Source organism: Diadema antillarum, unplaced genomic scaffold (genome assembly GCF_040938485.1).
Source record: "Diadema antillarum isolate AM-2024a unplaced genomic scaffold, OU_Dant_1.0 seq00001996_RagTag, whole genome shotgun sequence".
In the NCBI taxonomy this organism is placed as follows: Eukaryota; Metazoa; Echinodermata; class Echinoidea; order Diadematoida; family Diadematidae; genus Diadema; species Diadema antillarum.
The window spans coordinates 55,584-78,279 of NW_027272652.1; the positions used below are offsets into that span (position 1 = coordinate 55,584).

Genomic DNA, 22,696 nt, shown 5'->3' on the forward strand with positions numbered 1-22,696 from the left:
TTCCATGTACAAATGGTTAAAGGTATACTAAACACAAATAGGGCCTACTCTTAACACTGATATGAATCATGATGTATGATCTTGTATCGCCACATTGCTCCTATAAGATATTCATGTGAACATATATGAATATTCTTGCAGGGTATTAAAATGATGCTTTTGATTTTAGGGTGTATACGGTCAGAGATAATAAACGTGCATGTTGTGACAATATACCTGATATAATAGAGCAGTTGTAGCTGAAAGATCGAATAGGGTTTCCGCAAAACTATTCTTGTTTCATTTTGCTTATAGCCCTCTTCGTAGTTCGTAAGTTTTTATGATTTTATTTAGTTTGTTGTTGCAACTTTGTGATAATACATGATGTTAATAATGATGACGATTATCATTAGTAATTATAGTAACGATATTGATACAAATCAGTTTATTTACGATTAGTTCTAAAGGCTCCTGGCACAAATTGATATTACAAACAGTCCTGTAAAGCAGTTTTAACAACTTGCTACGAGTTTTAGATAAGATTGGAGTGATAGTGAGGATCGCTGATATTAGTTGATTTAAGAAACAGTGAGAAATCTGCTGTTTTTTCGATGTTTTGACGGCCAAAGTCTGACTTGGAAAGTCAAGTAGGCACATACATTCTCGTCTGGCGGCACGATTGATTTGTCGCTAGCTTCTTCCAATCATGATACTAGTATTATTGTCAAACAGGAAGCATCGTCCTATTTTGGGGAATCATTAGACTGAAGCCATGCGAGCTACCACAGCAAACAGTCGCAAGTTGCATGCCCCCGCTACGGTGCCGTGAGCAGTGACTGCATTCTTACCAGGTGAATATAATATGACATGACTCCAGGTTTTTTTTTTCTTACCTGTTTTCCCCGTGTTCGAAACAGAACAAGGCGTGAGCGGCGGGCGTGCAAGTGTTGACAGGCGGTGGAAGTTCGGCTTGATATTATACATCGGAACGCAACTTGGCTAAACAAGCTCCGCTCTCCTCAGCGAGCAGTAAACCCGCTTGACTGGACCATGTGCAGACGATGTTCATCTGTATGGCGCGATTTTCTTGGCACAGGTAAGCTTCATCACTTGAGCCTGATCCACCACGGATGCTGCACTAAATCCCGAGCATTTTCTCCCCCTCCGTTTTAAGAGCTAAAACCGACTGCATTGCACCTTTAGTGTGGTTACACACCTTGCTGATACGCACCCAAAATAGGACTATTAACGAATCGAAGTTCCAGCGGCTTTTCCGTTCCGTTTGGCGTTTGAAATCTTCGTAAATTTTGTACTTATTAATCTAAAGTTATTACTATGTGGTATCATGGAAATGTTCGACGATAATAATTGTAAGGAATAAATCTTTTGGCTCTTTGTTTTTTAGAGAAGATTCTCTCATTCTTCCTAATAAACTTCAGTTGTCTTTTCTATTCATGGATGCGCGTCTCGAGTCTTGAAATGGATACACCCCATGACAAGTACGCTCTTATATAAATCTGACGGTCATACATGAACAAGAATATTGAGGCAGCGGCCATCTATTCAGATCCTTATTGGTTTAAAAGTGTATTATCTCTCTGAGAAGTGATATCACAATAGCCTGCATCAAACGTTTAGAGTTAAGAGGTAGCGATTGAAAAGGAAAACAGTAAACAACAAATAATATCTTTTAATTTAAGCCTTTGAACGTGATTCATTAGCACCAAGTTGTTTATGTGCAAACATCTCGCTAAACACGGCTAAAAGTCTTGAAAATGGTACACAGTATTGATGTACGGATGTTCACATCTTAATTATCACCGGACGCTGCAATACTCATGATATTGCATGGGTACATACGATTGCCTGGAAATACAACACAGAAATTTTAGTGGTTGAATTTATGGATCAACAGGAAATCAGTAAGACCACATTTCAACGCCATGTTTACAAGGCGATAACTCGCCATTTTATGATCAGAAATCTCCTTCGGGGTACCTGATTTCTTTTAGTTGTTCACATAGCAGTCTTTGATAATGTACCATCAGTGCGCATTGAATACATTTTATCTCTACCTATGGTGTGTATAAAAACAAGCTACGACTTACAGACATCTGCTTTGCTGTGTTACAGTTCAGTAGCATACTGTCTGATTACACATTTCCCTGCACAGTTTGATGCCCTGTGCAATGATGTCTTTAGGATTCTCCCTTCTCGTTATGTTTTACGCGGCTGGGACGACGGCGCAGGAAGAACCATACTGTCCATACAATGAAACGTGAGTAAAATTTCTTTGGATTCTAACAAAAGTTTTAGATCAACTATATTTGGGCATCTGCATCTTTGTGTATTCACGAGACGATCGAAACCTTATCATAAGGGGAGGGGGACCGACAAAAGTATAACCGTATGCTTGATGGAAGCGTCTATATGGATGAACGTTAGATGTTATATGAAGACAACTCCACACACCTGGAATCTATTCTAATGCTGTCAAATTCTGATTGTCAAGCTTTGTCATTTGTGTAGTACAGTGATTTGTGCGATTGAACCTCATTTGCGTTGGGTCGTATGATGCACTGCCATATATGACCACGACATCACCAAAAGCGAAATTTAAACGCCGGTCGAGCCCTTTATTAATTCATAAATGTATCTCATTTATTGGTTAACCTTAAGTGTGCTACATTATATCCTGTCCGTAGGTATGTATGCGAAATTTGCTCATATTTGAGTAATTGGCACGGAAGGGGTTCATCAGTGTTAATGGTTAGAAAATGTTATTGAAGATAGATGTTGATAATTATACTCTAATATAATAATATCTTATTACAATTTACGACACGTGAAGATTGACTCAAATTGCAGATAGATGATTCAGATTACTAATAACAGACAAGGATGAAAATGTCCGTTAAAGGTAATAATTCTAAACGTAACTTTTTATATTGATTGAAATTCGTCTTCATCATTTTTATCTGTTCGATCTCGGTTTCATAATTTGATTGCTCTAAATATTGATGATAACAGAAAGTTTGTTGAATGCACCATAATCTATGATTACACTTTTTTAAATACAGTAGAATACAATACAGTACAATAACCAGAATAGCCACATCATATTTCATCACATGTTCACAACACATTTACTAACACTTTTGATGAAGATGATTACAGTAGTATTTTGCATAATTGTTGATTCGATCATTTGCCAGTATTTCTTAGATCTTCACGATTATTTCAAAATACCACTGATATTAAACGAAGTGTAATGGTTGATATGAGGAAAGAAAGTATTGAAAATGTAGCAGCCTTAAATGATATTTAGGGAACAAGCAATGGTTTGATGTTTATGAAGAATTAATGTTAACAACGCTTATGAAAAGATGACTGAATGAATTATTTCAATATTGTGATAAGAATATAAATTCAGTAAATCCTAAGCCGTTAAAGATATCCGTAAAATAGCACCTTGATTATGCAACAATATCAAATTCAATAAGACCTGTAATAGGTTCTGAACCCAAATATAATATATTGAAATATAATTTCGAACAATATTGAAATAAGCTTACTTAATTCGTCAATCTAACGTAATGTATCATTGACAAAACTGCAAAAAGCTGAAATTGATATGAAGTAATATTCTAAAAATGAATGATAAACCACAAAGTGGAATTTATTATACCAATATTAAAGATTAAAAGATCCCTATTATGAACGTAAATTATAAATGAACGTTACTATTTATTTTTTCCTTTTTAATTAAGCTTCATAGATACACGGTGATAATCATTTTTTCTGCATGTCTATCATGTCCAACAGCTAAAACAATGGTTTTATTACCGCCGCTCAAACTGAAATTGCAAATATTGTTCACTAATTTCAGCCTAAGACGTCATCTGTGTATTACGGAGTTAGTATGACGTTACTCGGACAGATAACATATTCATTTGCATCTCCATATAGAAAATAATATCTTCTATATGCCGTCACCATTACGAAATATGACCTTATAACTTGCTTTAGATGGCAAACGTGATACCAATACATAAAAAGGATACAACACAGGTAACAAATATAGGCTTATTTGAGTCTTGATCTCTATTTCAAAAGTCTTTAGATAAAGATTGTATATAAAAGATTAATTTCATGGGTTTTTTGACTGTTAACGACGCCCTTGTTCAATCTCAATTTGGTTTTAGGAAATATCGATTGGCCGATTTTGCAAACGTACAGTTAATAGATAAAGTTACAAAACAAGTCTCACGAAAATCTTATTATTGTCAAATTCATGGATTTCAGCAAGGCCTTCGATGCCGTTGATGAATTGAAATTGACGAAAATTTCTTGTTTTAAATACAGCAAATTATTTATGAATATTGGTAAAACGAATTTCGTGGATTGTTGAACTACACACGCCAATTACACTCCGCATACTGAAAATAATATAAAGACTGATGGTTTATTGTTAGGTAAAAGGGGTCATGCTAATTCTTTTTGAAGTTACTATTGATAAACATTTAAGCTGAAATTACTGTATTGCTAACACATTTTTCCGCAATTATCTAGAATGACAGGAATATTACAATAAAACATTATTTTGCCTTAAAACACACATATCTCACTGGCTTATAACACTTTTATTAGCCTATACCATACTGCAATCGCATGTGTGGAATTGTGGTAGATCCAAATCAAACAAATACATGAAAACACTCTATTTTAAACTTCTAGCAATTTTGTTCCAAACAACAAAAACATATTTACATATCCAACACTTATGCGCAGTAACATTTACTAGAATAACCAAGGGATCCTATTGGCTCATAAATCCGCGAGACCTGATGTGCTGAATAAGCTTCCTAACTATTTACGCAGTTATCATCTTTTGTTTAAAAAAAAAACAAATGTAAACTGTTAAAGGGGAATTCGACAATTTGATGATAATATAAATACAATTTGCTTTTTAAATGAATAATCAAACCTTAAAAAAAAAACAGTAATGAAAAAATAAAGATGAAATATTGATAAAAATTATGCCAGAAACGAATGATTATGTTATATCATTATTATTTTAAGCGTTTACAATTATGTTTATCAATTAATAATCAATTATTTTCATAAGTAAAATCAAACCAGACCAAATCGCGTATCTGCCCTCCCGCATTTGCATCCTCCAACTTATTGTGTATGTTAAACCTAGAGAACAGTTTTTAATCATTATATGTGGAAAGGGCTGTAATTTTATGAAGCACTGTCATTCATGTTTATTGCGTCGTGCCCTGCAGCATGAAAGAGAAAAGTGGAATAATTTACTGTATTTTGCATCTACGGAACTTATCAAAATTGTTTGTATAAAGACTTTGATTTTTCGTGGAAAATTTGAAAGAATGAACTTGTGTGGACCAGATGACCAGAATGATCCGTCGATTAACACTTGGGAAAGCATTCTTTTAATTATTTTAACAATATCTTTCTATTAATTTTGCCAATTACCACTTTCGCTCTCAGGTGGATGTGCTGGCAAGCAGCATTTATAAGGATTACTTGAATAATCATTACATCCCAGATGCTTATCCCAGTGAATTTAAAAACCAACATGCGTGTTGGTACGAATGACCCTTTTTTTTTCTGCTCATGCGCAAAGTGGAACTGCGCAAAGTGGAACTACGAACTGGCTTATTGAAAAGCAACCAAAAATTAGCACCTAATAGAAGTATAGTGGGGAAATATATATATATATATATATATATATATATATATATATATGGTGTGTGTGTGTGTGCGTGTGTATGTGTGTATACACTCAGCAAAAAAAGAAAGTAAACGCTTTTTTAAGTTTGGATTTCTCATAGAATATTTGGCTGAAAACTAATGTATTTATATACCATATTGAAGGTAATTTAAATGGCTATCAGCCTGGTAGGTCAACAAAAAGGGAAACTTTATGCATGAGTGAACACTATTGTTTTTCTCTTCCAGGGCACAAAAGTAAAAATTACAAAACTGAACAAGTTGCCATTCATGCGTATGTGCTTTTCCATTGAGCAATAAAGAACAAACAACAAATTTCACACAAAAGAGACATGAATTAACTTGCAAAAATAAACCTTTGATCTCTATGATATCTTTAAAGCCCAAAAGATCAATGAAGACCAAAAATAATGGAGGAAAATAAAGCATCTTATATCAAATCTAAATTCAAATGAAATAAGAGAAGAAGTAAAAATCAACAAAAATGGTAGAAATGTGAGGGTTTTTTTTTCAAATTAGGAAATTGCAAATATTTTTTGGTCTCGAAATTGTCACATGGACTCTTAAATCACTAGATTAAAAGAAATAGATACAGAAATTCTGCCTATTTAATTATCTTTTATGCTTATTATTTCCTATGTCATTTGAAGTATGACTTGACAGAAAATTCTTTTTTCCCCTTTAGTTTCCCATTTTGTTTTTCTTAGAGGTTATAGAAAGATAAAGAGAACAAAAACTTATTTTTCATATTTCATTCATGTCTCTCATTGTGTTAAACTGGTCTTTTGTTGTCAATGTTCTCATAAAGGGCACTTGCGAATGAAACAGAATATGTCAATTTTTGTAATTTTTAATGTTGTGCCTTGGAGGACAAAAACGAATGTACTCAGTCATGCGTAGAGCTTTCTTTCTAAAAAAACAATTAGCTTAATAGCCAATTAAATTACCTTTAATATGCTATATAAAACATTCATTTTCATAAAAATCTTCTATGAAAAACATGATCTCGAAAAAGTGTTTACTTTCCTTTTTTGCTGAGTGTATATATATGTATATATATATATATATATATATGTATATATTAATTTGTACCATGACCTCTGAATGAATTCCAGCCTATGAAAAGACCACACCAATGGGTAGATTAAAATAACTGGACGAGTTTGAGTTTATTTTGTTTCACCACGGGTCACTCACTTCAGCCAATGGCTGTTCTTCCGTGAGTCCGTAAAGTAAAAAATCATACAATTACAAATTCAACATTTTATACATAGTATACATGGTATAGGAAACTTCAAAAAAAATAGACATTCTTTACCTGCAGATCACTTCCTCTTGCAATGTTTCCCCAATCGGTTGTCTGTGGCTGAATCCGACTTCAGAGCACTGTAACTTATGGCGGCCATACCTGGGGGGCTTCGAAAGAAGAACAAAAGCACTTTCAATGAGTTTTGCAATGAGCCAGGGGTGTTGATATGTCAGTGCATGAATTATCTTTTGTTAGGCATACTTGAAGTCCCCAGTTATAAAATTACCATAAAAAAACCCGCTACACCCAAACCGAATTGGTCTATATGCGTGCATATTTCGGCAGCCTACGCACACCAAACCATCCCTCCATGTTTGATCATCATGGAAAAGATGATCGATAGGGTTTTGAAAGTTCACACACAGTCTCTCTTGCAATTATCTTACAGCAATCTTCAGAATGTATCGTCGATAATTACAGCCACGAGGAAGGAATTTAGCGGTATGGGTTACCGGTAAGTCCTTTATGGTATAATGATTATGTACTTCCGTCCTTGCATAATTTTGATATTAATGATGATATGATATGGTGAAATATAGAGATAATAATATGATATGATTATATGGATCAAAGCGATGTACTTTTCGTTACATTTGAATATAAATATAAAATGGCAAAGATATATTCATTTTATATCTGTTTATATCTCATTCTCAATTTTCTCTTCTATCTCTTTTTATCTCTTTTGTTATCTCTTCCTTGCTATTTCTCTCTTCTTCTCTCTCCGTCTCTATATACACAAATGTATAATATCTCCCATGTGGTTACTGTCTGGATCTCCTTTTTTTCTCTTTATTTTTCAGTCTAAACGTATTATGAATGGTTTGCTGGGGAAGCATAATGATTTACCTATATCTAATACCTATTTAAGTTTGTATTATATATATATATATATATATATATATATATATATATATAGATATATAATTATATGTATATATATATATATATATATAATTATATGTATATATATATATATATATAATTATATATATATATATATATATATATATATATATATATATATACATATACACAGTCCGACCATTCTTATCCGGACTTGTGGGCACCGGCGCTCATCCGGATAAAGGATTTAGCCGGATATGGGGGACACAATGTCTATCGATACACGCAGCTGCCTACCCAATGGCTACAAGTTTGCGTGAACATCAGTCACGTCCTCGTCAGCTGATCAGCGTTCAGAATTTTCTGATAATTTGCTCAATGAACGATCACATGACTGTATACCATGCTCTGATTTGATGAAAAATTTTCTGTCCGTGTTCCTGCGGTATAATTGGGAGTAGTAAATGTCTCAAGCATGTTATTTACAAGAAAATTAGATGTGAATATATATAAGATATTATGGGAATGATATGTAATTCATGTGAGTTTGAGAGATCCGTATGAAGGGAGGCCCGATAGGAGAGGTCGGACTGTATGTATATAAATTTGAAATGAAAATTTTGTTTAATTTGCTTATCACCAGTGCTTTATAGCAGTTGTTTCAATGCATATGTGTAAGTGTATATCAATCTGATTAACTTTGAAATTTCGTTCATCATGTGTTATTCTATAGTTTTTTTTTTTAATGATTGTATGGTTTTACATTTTAATCGAAGTATGATTGTATGATAATGTATGTCACTAGTACTAGCTAATACAAATGTACAAAATTCTGCAATTCAGCCATCTGCATGGCACCAAATGAGTTTTCAATAAACTATTACTGCTACTACTTCTAAATTTTGCTCCTCTAAACTTCTCTCTCTCTCTACCTGTCTTTAATTTCTCTCTTTCTCTCTCTTTAACTTTTCACTCTATATTTTCTTCCATTTTCTCTGTTTCCTTTTTGCTTTCTACCTCTCTTTCACTTCTCCATCATCTCTTTATGTGACCATATCTCATTATTCTGTCTGTGTCTTTCATGTATTAATTCTATTTGTAAGTACTTGTACGTCTTGTTGAATTACAAAACTAACACGGCAATACAGGCATATATCGAATATTTTTTTCAAGTAAAACGTTATTGTTAGATCTATATACTCTTCCTTGGGTATGTATGTGGCCCTGAAAAGGGCCTACCCTCTCCTGACGTTTCTCTTGAAAACGGTAAGAACATGCTTGGGGAGTCGAGAGTAGGTAGGCCCTTTTTAGGACCACATACATACCCAAGAAAGAATACGTGGGCACTGTTAAAGGCTTCTACCAACCAACGTTCTACCGCCACGGAAGCCTTTTAAGATTTTCAAATTAATATACATTATATACAAAAAGGATGGATCAGTATTTGCTAATATGTCTGATTGCAATTTCTCTCTCTTTCTCATTATTCTTTCCTTATCTTTCATGTATTAATTTTATTTGTAAGGACTTCCAAGTACGCTTTGCTGAATTCAAAAACTAACACAGCAATATGGGCATTTATCAATCGACATTTAGGTCTATTGTTAAATCTAAGGCTAAGTAAGTAATTCGAAAGATTTATATATATATATATATATATATATATATATATACATATATATATATATATATATATAGACATACATATATATATAAACATTTATGATACATATATACAAAATAATATGGGTTAGTATTTACTAAGGTGTAATTTAAAGTATATTTTGTACACAAGGAAGTAGGATGCTTTTGTCAAATTGTACACATTAAACATGTAATAAGGACATTGAATAAGTACATCAGTAGATATAGATATTTCATTATGTACATTTAAATGCAAAGATCATATGTGAAGATGTATTTACACATTTATATAAATTGCCTTTGAAAATAAATCATCTCTTTCACTTGGACCGACGCATATTATTTCCCACAGCATAATGTATTTCAAGAAACCTGTCATCTTGGAACTAAATGTGACAACAACAGTTAACGCATGTTGCCCTGGTTATGTCGAGATTGGCTCTGATTGCGAAGGTTTGTTTGTTGTTTGTTTATTTCTATTTCCGAAACAGTAATATCATTATACAAAATAAACCGTGTTGAACATAACACAAATCAAGGTTGAAGTATCAAAACACAATGAAAACAAATTGGCAATGATGATAATGGATTGCCCATTTCAGACCCATATGATGAATCTGTTCTTCCGTGGGGTCCAAGATCTATACGCCTATATGTAGGTAAGGAATGACATGGCTGTCACTGTGAAGCTGTGACTTTCAATCGAAGTTTATTATAATGACCAAAAACCTCTTTACATTTAGCTTATCTAATATAGGTACATACATTATACATGAATATACATGCATGTGCTTTAGTTATATACATACATATACATAGATTTTCCTACTATAATCAGGGCTTCAAATAATTTTCTTTTTGGTTTTAATTTTTAAGATATTTTCTTTTTTGCAAATTAGATTTCGCATTTTTCATGTTCTTACATTTCCAATCGGGTGGGTAGATTTCACCATATTTTATAGTTGGTTACAGTTCGTTATTCCGAAGGTTCTCTCGGCCGAAGGTTCGTTATTCCGAAGGTTCGTTAATCCGAAAATTTGATAAGGTTTGTTATTCCGAAGGTTCATTCTTAATCCGAAAATGAAATAAGGTACGTTATTTCGAAGGTTCGTTATGGACCCTATTTCATTTCGGATCAACGAACCTTCGGAATAACGAACCCTATTTCATTTTGGCATTAACGAACCTTCGGAATAATGGACCCTATTTCATTTTCAGCTAAACGAGCCTTCGGAATAGCAAACCCTATTTCATTTTCGATTTAACGAACCTTCGGAATAACGAACCTTCGGAATAACGCCACAGATGTCCGAATTAACGAACCCTTTTTCATTTTCGGATTAACGAACCTCTAGGTATAGGGAATTTGTGTGTTTCGGATTAACGAAACTTCGGAATAACGAACAGCACCCCTTATTTATAGTTTTGCTCTGCCGATATGAAATGTTCCTTGTCCCGGGCAAAAGCTAGCATCGAACTCTGATTACGATTATGAACTCTGATAATCAGCGTTTTCATGTCATTTTAGGTTTTCATCACACATATATTACATAAATTATATCTATCATCCAATAATTTTTTTTCCCTGTAGCTGTAAATTGTACCATACCCGACCTGCCACCTTACCTTAAGAGTGTGGATGAACTGTGCAACTCTGGTTTCTACATCAGTTACCCTTCAACGTGCGAGTTTGGCTGTGCCCTTGGTTACAACCTCAAGGGAAACTCAAGCGTAGCATGTTCCTCAACTGGCGAGTTGACACTACCCTCTTGTGAAAGTAAGTAGCAATATATTTCACCTCTTTTTTTTCTTTCTTTTTGTTGGATGAAATGAATTAGTCCAATGTCGACCAGAGATGGCACATAATTGAGCACGTATGTTATACAATATAGGCGTACTAGGATGTTTACTTGATCTGGCATTGTAAATAGGATACGTTGATTGCATTATTACAAGGATGATTACATAATTATGGACAGCACCTCACAGCAATTAGCAATCTAGTGGAGATGGCGCCTGTCCGGAGATCAGGAGGTCGTAGGTTCGAATCCTGCTCGAGTATGTAGGCCCATGATTTCTTTAATCATGGCTGCTACTAAAACACTGATCAATTCAGTGCCTATTTACGTCGATGTATGGCAATTCGTCAATCAGTTGCAATGAAAACATCTCGACGGAAGAATTTCATAAATTTGAGCCTCATAACAATGTTTCCATTTTATAGTTACTTCTGCCAAGGGAGGAGGTTATGTTTTCATTACCGTTTGTTTGTTTGTTTGTTTGTGCAAAACAACTCAAAAAGCTGTGCATGGATTTGGATGAAACTTACAGGAAAGGTTGAGAATGACACAAGGAAAAGAATTTTGGAAGTGATGCGAAAAATTTTACGGATTCTATGAAGGATTTTCGATATTTTGGCAGGTAGGGTCAATGAACTTGGGATTTCAAGCTGCGCGTTTTTGAGGTTTTCATTGCTCTAGTTTCTGCTAGGGCGAGGCGCGCCGCGCAGCTGAGGGTTTATGACGTAACGAAGCCTTCTTATAGGGAAATCGGGAGATTTTTTTTTTTTTTTAGCATGCATAATGGGTGGAAATTACTGAACTCTATGGAAGAGCAAGATCATCGGTGCAAAGTAGCTGCTTGGCGGAGGTCTGCGCTCTCAGAGTGTTTTTCTAGTTGTAAAAATGTCATATTTCGATGACTGATTACTCTGTCCGTTTGATATTTTGTCCGAACATCTGAGCACCTGAAGTAAAGCTCGAGTTTGTACCTTTTGTCTTTCATTCTTGAGTTGTGAACTGCTCCATTCCCGAGCTGCCAACGCAACTGGAGAGTATAGATGATAACTGCAGTCCCGGTGCACTCATCAGTTACAACTCAACTTGCGACTTTGTCTGCGCTGTTGGTTATGATCTTATTGGAGACGCGTCACCAAGATGTCCGGCTTCTGGTGTTTTCACTCTCCCGTCCTGTGAAAGTAAGAGGAAAAAACATTGAAGTTTTCTTACATGTGAAATGAAATGAACTCTGGAAAGAAATCCTTGCGCGCCATTTTGACGATTTGTCTCACATCGTTAATTATCTATTCGTGTTTATTTGTTGTTGGTTTTTTTTTTTTCTCGAGGCCACGGTGATAAGCTTAAAGGCATTATTCACCATTCGCAGATGAAACGAAAACCCAGCTTTAGTGCTTCAAAATAGTATTAAAATGTGAGTTAGAGATAGAAACAACCAATGTAAAGATTAGAATCAGTGTAACAATGTTAAGTATTGTAAAAAACCAAACAAAATGTAAACAATAGTTATGATAAAATGTTTCTGGACTGAACCGTCTACAGTTTAGTTTGGTGTAGTGAGAAAAATAGTGATAATCTCCATATATCTTAGGCGTTATTGCAAAATGTTTATAATTTATGGTAGGATGTATTGCGAAACAACTGACCTACACATATGCATCATGTAATATATCTAACATTTTTTTTTTAAATTCACTGCTCCCAGTGGTATAGTATACATTTAACATCAGTGGAATTATTTTAATTTGTAGTTGTGAACTGCACCGTGCCTCAACTCCCATCACAACTTGAGAGTGTGGACGAAAACTGTAACACAGGCTCTATCATTACTTACAACTCATCGTGCGAGTTTAGCTGTGCTGTTGGTTTCAACCTTACCGGAGACTCCAGTGTAACGTGTCCGGCTTCCGGCGAGTTAAATCTTCCGTCTTGTGAAAGTAAGGCGGGGTTTGTTATACATTTGTATTTTTGTCGTTTCTTTGTATTTTCATCTCTTTTGTTCTGTTGTGTTTATGTGGGATTTTTTTATCAAGAGGGAGAAAGGAACAACAAAATTACGTAAAAGTTGTTTTTTGCTAGTAGAAAATTTGTTGTTTGCATTGTTTCAAGTGAATAAATGACAAGTTGCAGCGATTGGCCTATAAGCATTACTTAAGTGAACTATTTGTTTTAATTTGTAGTTGTGAATTGCACCGTACCTCAACTCCCATCACAACTTGAGAGTGTGGACGAAAGCTGTAACACAGGTTCTATGATCACTTACAACTCATCGTGCGAGTTTAGCTGTGCTGTTGGTTTCAACCTTACCGGAGACTCCAGAGTAACATGTCTGGCGTCCGGGGAGTTAAACCTTCCGTCTTGTGAAAGTAAGGCGGGGTTTGTTATACATTTGTATTTTTGTCGTTTCTTTGTATTTTCATCTCTTTTGTTCTGTTGTGTTTATGTGGGATTTTTTTATCAAGAGGGAGAAAGGAACAACAAAATTACGTAAAAGTTGTTTTTTGCTAGTAGAAAATTTGTTGTTTGCATTGTTTCAAGTGAATAAATGACAAGTTGCAGCGATTGGCCTATAAGCATTACTTAAGTAAAATATTTGTTTTAATTTGTAGTTGTGAATTGCACCGTACCTCAACACAGTGATAAGCATGGCATTAGTACATTTTGTCTTGATTTGTAGTTGTGAACTGCACCGTGCCTCAACTCCCATCACAACTTGAGAGTGTGGACGAAAGCTGTAACACAGGTTCTATGATCACTTACAACTCATCGTGCGAGTTTAGCTGTGCTGTTGGTTTCAACCTTACCGGAGACTCCAGTGTAACGTGTCCGGCTTCCGGCGAGTTAAACCTTCCGTTTTGTGAAAGTAAGGCGGGGCCTGGTATACATTTGTGTTCTTGTCATTTCTTTTTCTTTTCATCTGTTTTGTTCTGTTGTGAGTGTGTATGTGTGTTTGTTGATTTCTTATCGTTTAGAAGGGAACAGAGGAACAACAGAATGCTATACTTGAAAGGTTGCTTATTCCTACATTCTAAACAATAATGTTGTTTCTTTCGAGTGATAAGTGATAAGCTACAGTGGTAAGCCTGACATTAGTACATTTTGTCTTAATTTGTAGTTGTGAACTGTACCGTGCCTCAACTCCCATCACAACTTGAGAGTGTAGACGAAAACTGTAACACAGGTTCTATCATCACTTACAACTCATCGTGCGAGTTTAGCTGTGCTGTTGGTTTCAACCTTACCGGAGACTCCAGAGTAACATGTCTGGCTTCCGGCGAGTTAAACCTTCCGTTTTGTGAAAGTAAGGCGGGGTTTGTTATACATTTGTGTTCTTGTCATATCTTTCTTTTTTTCATCTGTTTTGTCTTGTTGTGTGTGTGTGTGTGTTTGTTGATTTCTTATCCTTTAGAAGGGAACAGAGGAACAACAGAATGCTATACTTGAAAGGTTGCTTATTCCTACATTCTAGACAATAATGTTGTTTGTTTCGAGTGATAAAGTGATAAGCTACAGTGATAAGCCTGACATTACATTTTGTCTTATAATTTGTAGTTGTGAACTGTACCGTGCCTCAACTCCCTTCACAACTTGAGAGTGTGGACGAAAGCTGTAACACAGGTTCTATCATCACTTACAACTCATCGTGCGAGTTTAGCTGTGCTGTTGGTTTCAACCTTACCGGAGACTCCAGTGTAACGTGTCCGGCTTCCGGCGAGTTAAACCTTCCGTTTTGTGAAAGTAAGGCGGGGTCTGTTATACATTTGTATTTTTGTCGTTTCTTCGTATTTTCATCTCTTTTGTTCTGTTGTGTTCGTGTGTTATCGTTTATGTGCTTTGCTGTTGTTATTTTTATTTTCAGAGGAGAGCAGAGGAACAACAGACTTACATACTTGAAAGTTTGTTCATTGCCACATTATAAACAATATGTTGTTTCGTTTCGAGTGATAAGTGATTACCTCCAGTGTAAACTAATCATCAAGGCATTTGTTTTCATTTGCAGTTGTGAACTGCACCGTGCCTCAACTCCCATCACAACTTGAGAGTGTGGACGAAAGCTGTAACACAGGTTCTATCATTACTTACAACTCATCGTGCGAGTTTAGCTGTGCTGTTGGTTTCAACCTTACCGGAGACTCCAGAGTAACGTGTCCGGCTTCCGGCGAGTTAAACCTTCCGTTTTGTGAAAGTAAGAGGGGGCCTGTAATTCATTTGTATTTCCGTCGTATCTTTTTCCTTTCATGTGTTTTGTTCTGTTGTGAGTGTGTGTGTTTGTGTGTGTGTATGTGTATGTGTGTGTGTGTTGATTTCTAATTTTATAAAAGGGAACAGAGGAACAACAGAATGCTGTACTTGAAAGGTTGCTTATTCCTACATTCTAGACAATGTTGTTTGTTTCATGTCGTGAGTGATAAGCTACAGTGGTAAGCCTGACATTAGTACATTTTGTCTTAATTTGTAGTTGTGAACTGCACCGTGCCTCAACTCTCGTCACAACTTGAGAGTGTGGACGAAAACTGTAACACAGGTTCTATCATCACTTACAACTCATCGTGCAAGTTTAGCTGTGCTGTTGGTTTCAACCTTACCGGAGACTCCAGTGTAACGTGTCCGGCTTCCGGAGAGTTAAACCTTCCGTCTTGTGAAAGTAAGGCGGGGCCTGTAATTCATTTGTGTTTTTGTCGTTTCTTTGTATTTTCATCTCTTTTGTTCTGTTGTGTTTGTGTGTTATCGTTTATGTGCTTTGCTGTTGTTATTTTTATTTTCAGGGGAGAGCAGAGGAACAGCAGACTTACTTACTTGAAAGTTTGTTCATTGCCACATTGTAAACAATGTGTTGTTTCGTTTCGAGTGATAAGTGATTACCTCTAGTGTAAACTAATCATCAAGGCATTTGTTTTCATATGCAGTTGTGAACTGCACCGTGCCTCAACTCCCATCACAACTTGAGAGTGTGGACGAAAGCTGTAACACAGGTTCTATCATCACTTACAACTTATCGTGTGAGTTTAGCTGTGCTGTTGGTTTCAACCTTACCGGAGACTCCAGCGTAACGTGTCCGGCTTCCGGCGAGTTAAACCTTCCATCTTGTGAAAGTAAGGCGGGATCTGTGTATACATTTGTATTTTTGTCGCTTCTTTGTATTTTCATCTCTTTTGTTCTGTTGTGTTTATGTGGGATTTTTGTTTATCGAGAGGGAGAAAGTAACAACAAAATTACGTATAAGATGTTTTTTGCTAGTAGAAAATTTGTTGTTTGCATTGTTTCAAGTGAATAAATAATAAGTTGCAGCGATTGGCCTATAAGCATTACTTAAGTGAACTATTTGTTTTAATTTGTAGTTGTGAATTGCACCGTACCTCAACTTCCATCACAACTTGAGAGAGTGGACGAAAGCTGTAACACAGGTTCTATCATCACCAAGGGCGTACCGAGGGGGGGTGTTTTGGGTGTTCAAACACCCCCCTTTGCCAAAAGGGGGGTGTTTAAGGTGTTCAAACACCCCCCTTGGGCAAAAGGGAGGCAGGCGCGCCGGAAGCAGTTTTGGATTGGGGGGGCAAACATTGGAGGGGGCTCAAGATTAGACCATGCATATGTTACACAATATACACATACACACACACACACACACACACACACACGCACACACATCTATTATTTATATATATAAGAAATATATATATATATACATATATATATATATACATATATATATATATATATATATATATATATATATGTAAAGTGGCGTACGGTGGGTCGAAACATGGGGGGAACCATAAAGTAATTTTGACGGTCTGTATGCTTGTGCGTGAGTGCGTGAGCAATAATGGGACTATACATTACGGAATGTGATACATTCAACAACGCAGTCATTGAGGAACATTGTAAGTTTCCCTTACATGGATTATGGAATGACGGAGTGAAACGATCGACAAATTATATACTGTCAGCAACATAAGGTGAATGGCATAACAATAAAATGCAAGCGAGCGAAGTGAGCGAGCTTGAAAATTTTGATATTCTACAGTTCCAAAACTGGAGTTTTAATTGTAGCTACATATTTCGCTTTGAAATAAATGGGGGCGCATCGGGCGCAACTGCTGGCAATTATTGGCAGCAACATTAGGAAAATGGCATAACGATTCAATGCGAGCGAGCGAAGCGAGCGAGCTTGAAAATTTTGACATTTTACAGTCCCCAAACTCCCGTTTGTAGCTATATTTATCTTTCGCTTTGGAAATTAAGGGGTGGGGGCATCGGGCGCAACTACTGGCAATTACTGTCAGCAACATTAGGAGAATGGCATAACGATTCAATGCGAGCGAGCGAAGCGAGCAAGCTTGAAAATTTTGACATTCTAGAGTCCAACAACTGCCGTCGTAGCTATAAATGTTTTTCGCTTTAGAAAATAAGGGGGAGGCGCATCGGTCTCAACTGCTGGATGCGAGCGAGCTTGAAAATTTTGACATTTTACAGTCCAAAAGCTGCCGTTTGTAGCCATATTTTTTCCCTTTTATTCATATATATACATATTTATTTTATTTTCTTTGTTTATTCATTTATTTTTATTATCATTATTATAATTTTTTTTTTTTGGAGGGGGCTTTTTGGGGGGGCAAAAATGCGTTTTGCCCCCCCACTTTTTGGATTGGGGGGGGGGGGGGGGGGGGGGGGGGGCGGCCGCCCCCCCTGCCCCCCCACTTCCGGCGCCTATGAAGGGAGGTGTTTGAGCTATTCAACACCCCTCTTCAGCAATGCGTAGATGTTGACAAATGAAACAAAAGCTGTCTTTACCGCTTTTATTTCCGTTTTGAATTCCGCCTTTCCTTTCTTTTGCGTTCATTTTTTTTCTCTCTCTCTTCCTTGTTTTTATGTTTGTGTGGATGATGATACATTATGGAGTTACATAATATCATACGCAATAAAGAACTCGTGTACAGTACGTGTTTAATACGTTCTGCACCGCGCGCGAAGCTGACGCGCAAACAGTAGACATTCCCGATCCCTGCTTTGCTTTCTGACCGAATCGCGAAGATACATTGCGCATAATGTTCACCGTTTACCAGTATTATACCGTACTCGGTACCGTAAATTGTGTATGATGCATAATTTTATGTGTGTTTATAAAATGGGTTCAAGAATGTAGCCAATAGGAAGCGCTGAAATGAGACACACCTCCTTCCTTTACTTCAGTACAACTGCACTGCCTGTAATCCTATGGTAGATTGCCGATCGTCTGTGCGCGCGGCGGCTCCTTTGATGAATTGCATGCATACGCGTACGCGCTGTCAATCCTGTAAACAACTTCTAGTTCGGGCTGCCGGCCGGCCGGCCTGTCTAGTTCTTCCCTTGTGCATAACATATGTGGCGTACGTACGTATACTCTACTATACGTACACTTTGTACAGTACAGTAGACCAAGCGTTATGGGACCGGACGCGTACATGGAGTCACTTTGAAGAGCAAATCCAACGATTTAGCAGGTTAATTCTCACGCCGTTTTCAGAGTATGTTGTCTAGTAGGCCTATATGAGGAGTCTATATCAAGTCTTTAAGGTAAAGGGTGCATATTCTATGTAAAATAAGTAAGTTTTCATGCGGGTGTCCGGAAACCCAACCCCCCATTATACTTATACACACTGTACTGTATGTGCGGGACTTCCGCGAGTGCGACGTGCGTAAAAGTTTGGGACGAACATCTTCGGACGTCTTGACCCACAAAGGTACGTGAAAAACGCTGAAAAATGATGTTAGTTTTCGAATTTTCGACCCATTTTATAAAACAAATGATGCACAGGATTATTTCGTGGCGTTAGTGTAGGCGTAGCTCACTCTCGGGTATTTACAATGTAGTGCAACATGCACTCGGCTTCGCCTCGTGCATGTTTCACAACTGTAAATACCCTCGAGTGCACTACGCCTACACTAACGCACTCTATCCTGTGCATCATTTGTATAACAATGCATGCTGCGCGGCAGCCTATTATAGGCACAATGCATGCTAAGTCAGTAGTATCAACTACCAACAGTGGCGTATCTAGGGGGGGGGGGGGCAAGGGGGCACGTGAAAAAAAAAAACGAAAAGAAGAAGAAGAAGAAGAAGAAGAAGAAAAACCTCGCCCGGACGGGGGGAAGGAGAATTGGGGGGGGGGGGGGAGCAGAAAACCAAATCAAACAAGATAAAAACAAAACATGAATTCCGTGAATTCCATGTTTTGTAACGCTGAAATATACAGATTTTCGGCTCGCTCGCTGCACCCGCTCGCCAAAATTTATCAAAAAAAAAATAAGAACAAAACGTAATGATGACGTGGAAATATAAAAATTTCGGCTCACTCACTCGTAGTAATTCAGAGTATTTTTCCAAGTCCTTAGTTTGTTGGCATAAATCGTTATCTATGAAGCTGTCACTATATCTTGATTAGAATTGTAAGATTTAATAACCAAAAAATGACAAGAATTCCATGTTTTGTAAGGTGAAATACGAAAACTGTCGGCTCGCTCGCTGCGCTCGCTCGCCAAAATTTATCAAAATTTATCAGATTTTATATCACCCTCAAAAAAAAAAACTTTTAAGTGCTTGAAAAAGCATATCAAGTGGACTTTTTTTAAGTCCCTACCGGGATAGGATTGGGGTTGAACACTGTTGGTATAAATCGTTATCTATAAGGCCGTCACTATATCTTGATTAGAATTGTCATTCGAAGATTTAATAACCAAAAATGACAAGAATTCCATGTTTTGTAAGCTGAAATACAAAAATTTTCGGCTCGCTCGCTGCACTCGCTCGCCAAAATTCTTCAATATCTATTACATTTAAAACACCCTCAAAAGACCCCTTCTATAAGTGCTTGAAAAAGCACATCATGTGAACTTTTTTAAGTCCCTACCGGGATGGGGTTGGACACTGTTGGTACAAATCGTTATCTATAAGGCCGTCACTATGATTAGAATTGTAATTCGAAGATTTGATAACCAAAAATGACAAGAGTTATGTATAAAGCTGAAATATAAAAATTTTCGGCTCGCTTGCTGCGCTCGCTCGCCAAAATATATCAAAATTTAGGGTTGCCTATTTACATTTAAATCACCCTCAAAAGACCCCTCTTAAGTGCTTCAAAAAGCATATCATGAGGACTTTTTTTTAAAGTCCCTACCGGGATGGGGTTGGAGTTGAACACTTTTTCAGAAATTAGGGGCGCAATTTTCGCGCTTGCCACGGGCGCCGTTTTCCCTAGATACGCCACTGACTATACTAAGTACAGTCAGTATAGTAGCCTACTGGAAGCAGCAAGCTCTGGAAGCTCTGGGAGTAGCAAGTTACTTGCTACTCGATGTAATTAGTAATAGCACATGGACTTGGTAATCTTTAGTAATAGTAAATATGAATTTTTTCAATGACTGAAAGTTAAAACTGAAAAATAACTGAGTGTGAGTCTTAGTATACAAATTGTGGTTGGATGACTTTATTGCGCCTAAAATTCATTAGATATCTAGGTCTAGGAACAGTGGCGTAACTACGGGGGCATGGGGGGGGGGGGGGGCACGTGCCCCCCCCCCCCCCCCCCATCCGCTGATTAAAAAAAAGAAAAAAAAACCTACGAAAATGGTAATTCAAAGGTTAGTAAACTGCTTTTGAAATCGACATGAAAGGATGATCAAGAAAAAAAAATATTTTTCTAAGATTTCTTTTAACCATATAATTAAAGAGGTATAACATTGTTCAAAAAGCCCGGAGACGACAAAAGATTGTGATTCAGCGTGATTCCTGGTTGGCATTTTGAATACAAGCAGGATGTGCGCAGTGTACTCAGAATATCGGAATGGCAAAAAGAGTCGCTGCAATGTTGCGCAATGTTTGATAGGTTGTACGCATTTGCTATCAAAGCTTGATCATTGATTTTGCAGTGTTGCTTTACATAGTTATACTAGTCTATATCAAAATGCCTTGCATTGCCAATAATAAGACTTGACCTTGGCTATTTCCTAACTTTTCCATCTATATGAAACACATACACTCACAAACACAAACAAATTAGGGGATGCTCTATATAAAGTGCAGATTTTGGACATCCTTCTCCCGCTTGGTCACTTCGACGCCCCCTCGCTGGTCATACCTCCCCCAATCATGAACATAAACCGACACCCTTGACTACCAGTGGCGGATCCAGGGGGCGCACCGGGCGCCCCCTCCCTCCAATGCGAAAAAAATATACATGTAGCTACAAACGACAGTTTTTGGACGGTAAAATGTCAAAATTTTCAAGCTGGCTCGCTTCGCTCGCTCGCATTTAACCGTTATTTGCCATTCTCCTGATGTTACTGCCAGTAATTGCCAGTAGTGGCGCCCGGTGCGCCCCCCCCCCGAATTTCCAAAGCGAAAAAATATAGCTACAAACGGCAGTTTGGAAACTGTAAAATGCCAAAAATTTCAAGCTCGCTCGCTTCGCTCGCTCGCATTTAATCGTTATGCAATTCTCCTGATGTTGCTGTCAGTAATTGCCAGCAGTTGCGCCCGGTGCGCCCCCTCCCCTTAATTTCCAAAGCGAAAAAATATAGCTACAAACGGCAGTTTGGGGACTGTAAAATGTCAAAATTTTCATGCTCGCTTGCTTCGCTCGCTCGCATTTAATCGTTATGCAATTCTAATGATGTTACTGTCAGTAATTGCCAGCAGTTGCGCCCGGTGCGCCCCCTCCCCTTAATTTCTAAAGCGACAAAATATAGCTACAAACGGCAGTTTGAGGACTGTAAAATGTCAAAATTTTCAAGCTCGCTTGCTTCGCTCGCTCGCATTTAATCGTTATGCAATTCTCCTAATGTTGCTGACAGTAATTGCCAGTAGTTGCGCCCGGTGCGCACCCTCCCCTTAATTTCTAAAGCGAAAAAATATAGCTACAAACGGCAGTTTGGGGACTGTAAAATGTCAAAATTTTCAAGCTCGCTCGCTTTGCTCGCTCGCATTTAATCGTTATGCAATTCTCCTGATGTTGCTGTCAGTAATTGCCAGCAGTTGCGCCCGGTGCGCCCCCCTCCCCTTAATTTCCAAAGCGAAAAAAAATATAGCTACAAACGGCAGTTTTGGGACTTTAAAATGTCAAAATTTTCAAGCTCGCTTGCTTCGCTCGCTCGCATTTAATCGTTATGAAATTCTAATGATGTTACTGTCAGTAATTGCCAGCAGTTGCGCCCGGTGCGCCCCCTCCCCTTAATTTCTAAAGCGAAAAAATATAGCTACAAACGGCAGTTTGGGGACTGTAAAATGTCAAAATTTTCAAGCTCGCTCGCTTTGCTCGCTCGCATTTAATCGTTATGCAATTCTCCTGATGTTGCTGTCAGTAATTGCCAGCAGTTGCGCCCGGTG

At 37.2% G+C, this 22,696-nt stretch overlaps 1 protein-coding gene across 1 annotated transcript in view; it reads left to right on the forward strand.

Annotated features, from left to right (window-relative positions):
* The first annotated feature begins 9,891 nt into the window (after positions 1-9,891).
* The window catches only part of LOC139713528 (sushi, von Willebrand factor type A, EGF and pentraxin domain-containing protein 1-like), a 54,821-nt gene continuing 42,016 nt past the window's right edge, over positions 9,892-22,696 (forward strand). The window contains exons 1-8 of the mRNA XM_071625255.1: positions 9,892-9,988; positions 11,127-11,312; positions 12,327-12,512; positions 13,083-13,268; positions 14,009-14,194; positions 14,884-15,069; positions 15,332-15,517; positions 16,239-16,424. Coding sequence (XP_071481356.1) covers positions 9,892-9,988; positions 11,127-11,312; positions 12,327-12,512; positions 13,083-13,268; positions 14,009-14,194; positions 14,884-15,069; positions 15,332-15,517; positions 16,239-16,424 — 1,399 coding nt within the window. The remainder of the gene's footprint in view (positions 9,989-11,126; positions 11,313-12,326; positions 12,513-13,082; positions 13,269-14,008; positions 14,195-14,883; positions 15,070-15,331; positions 15,518-16,238; positions 16,425-22,696) is intronic.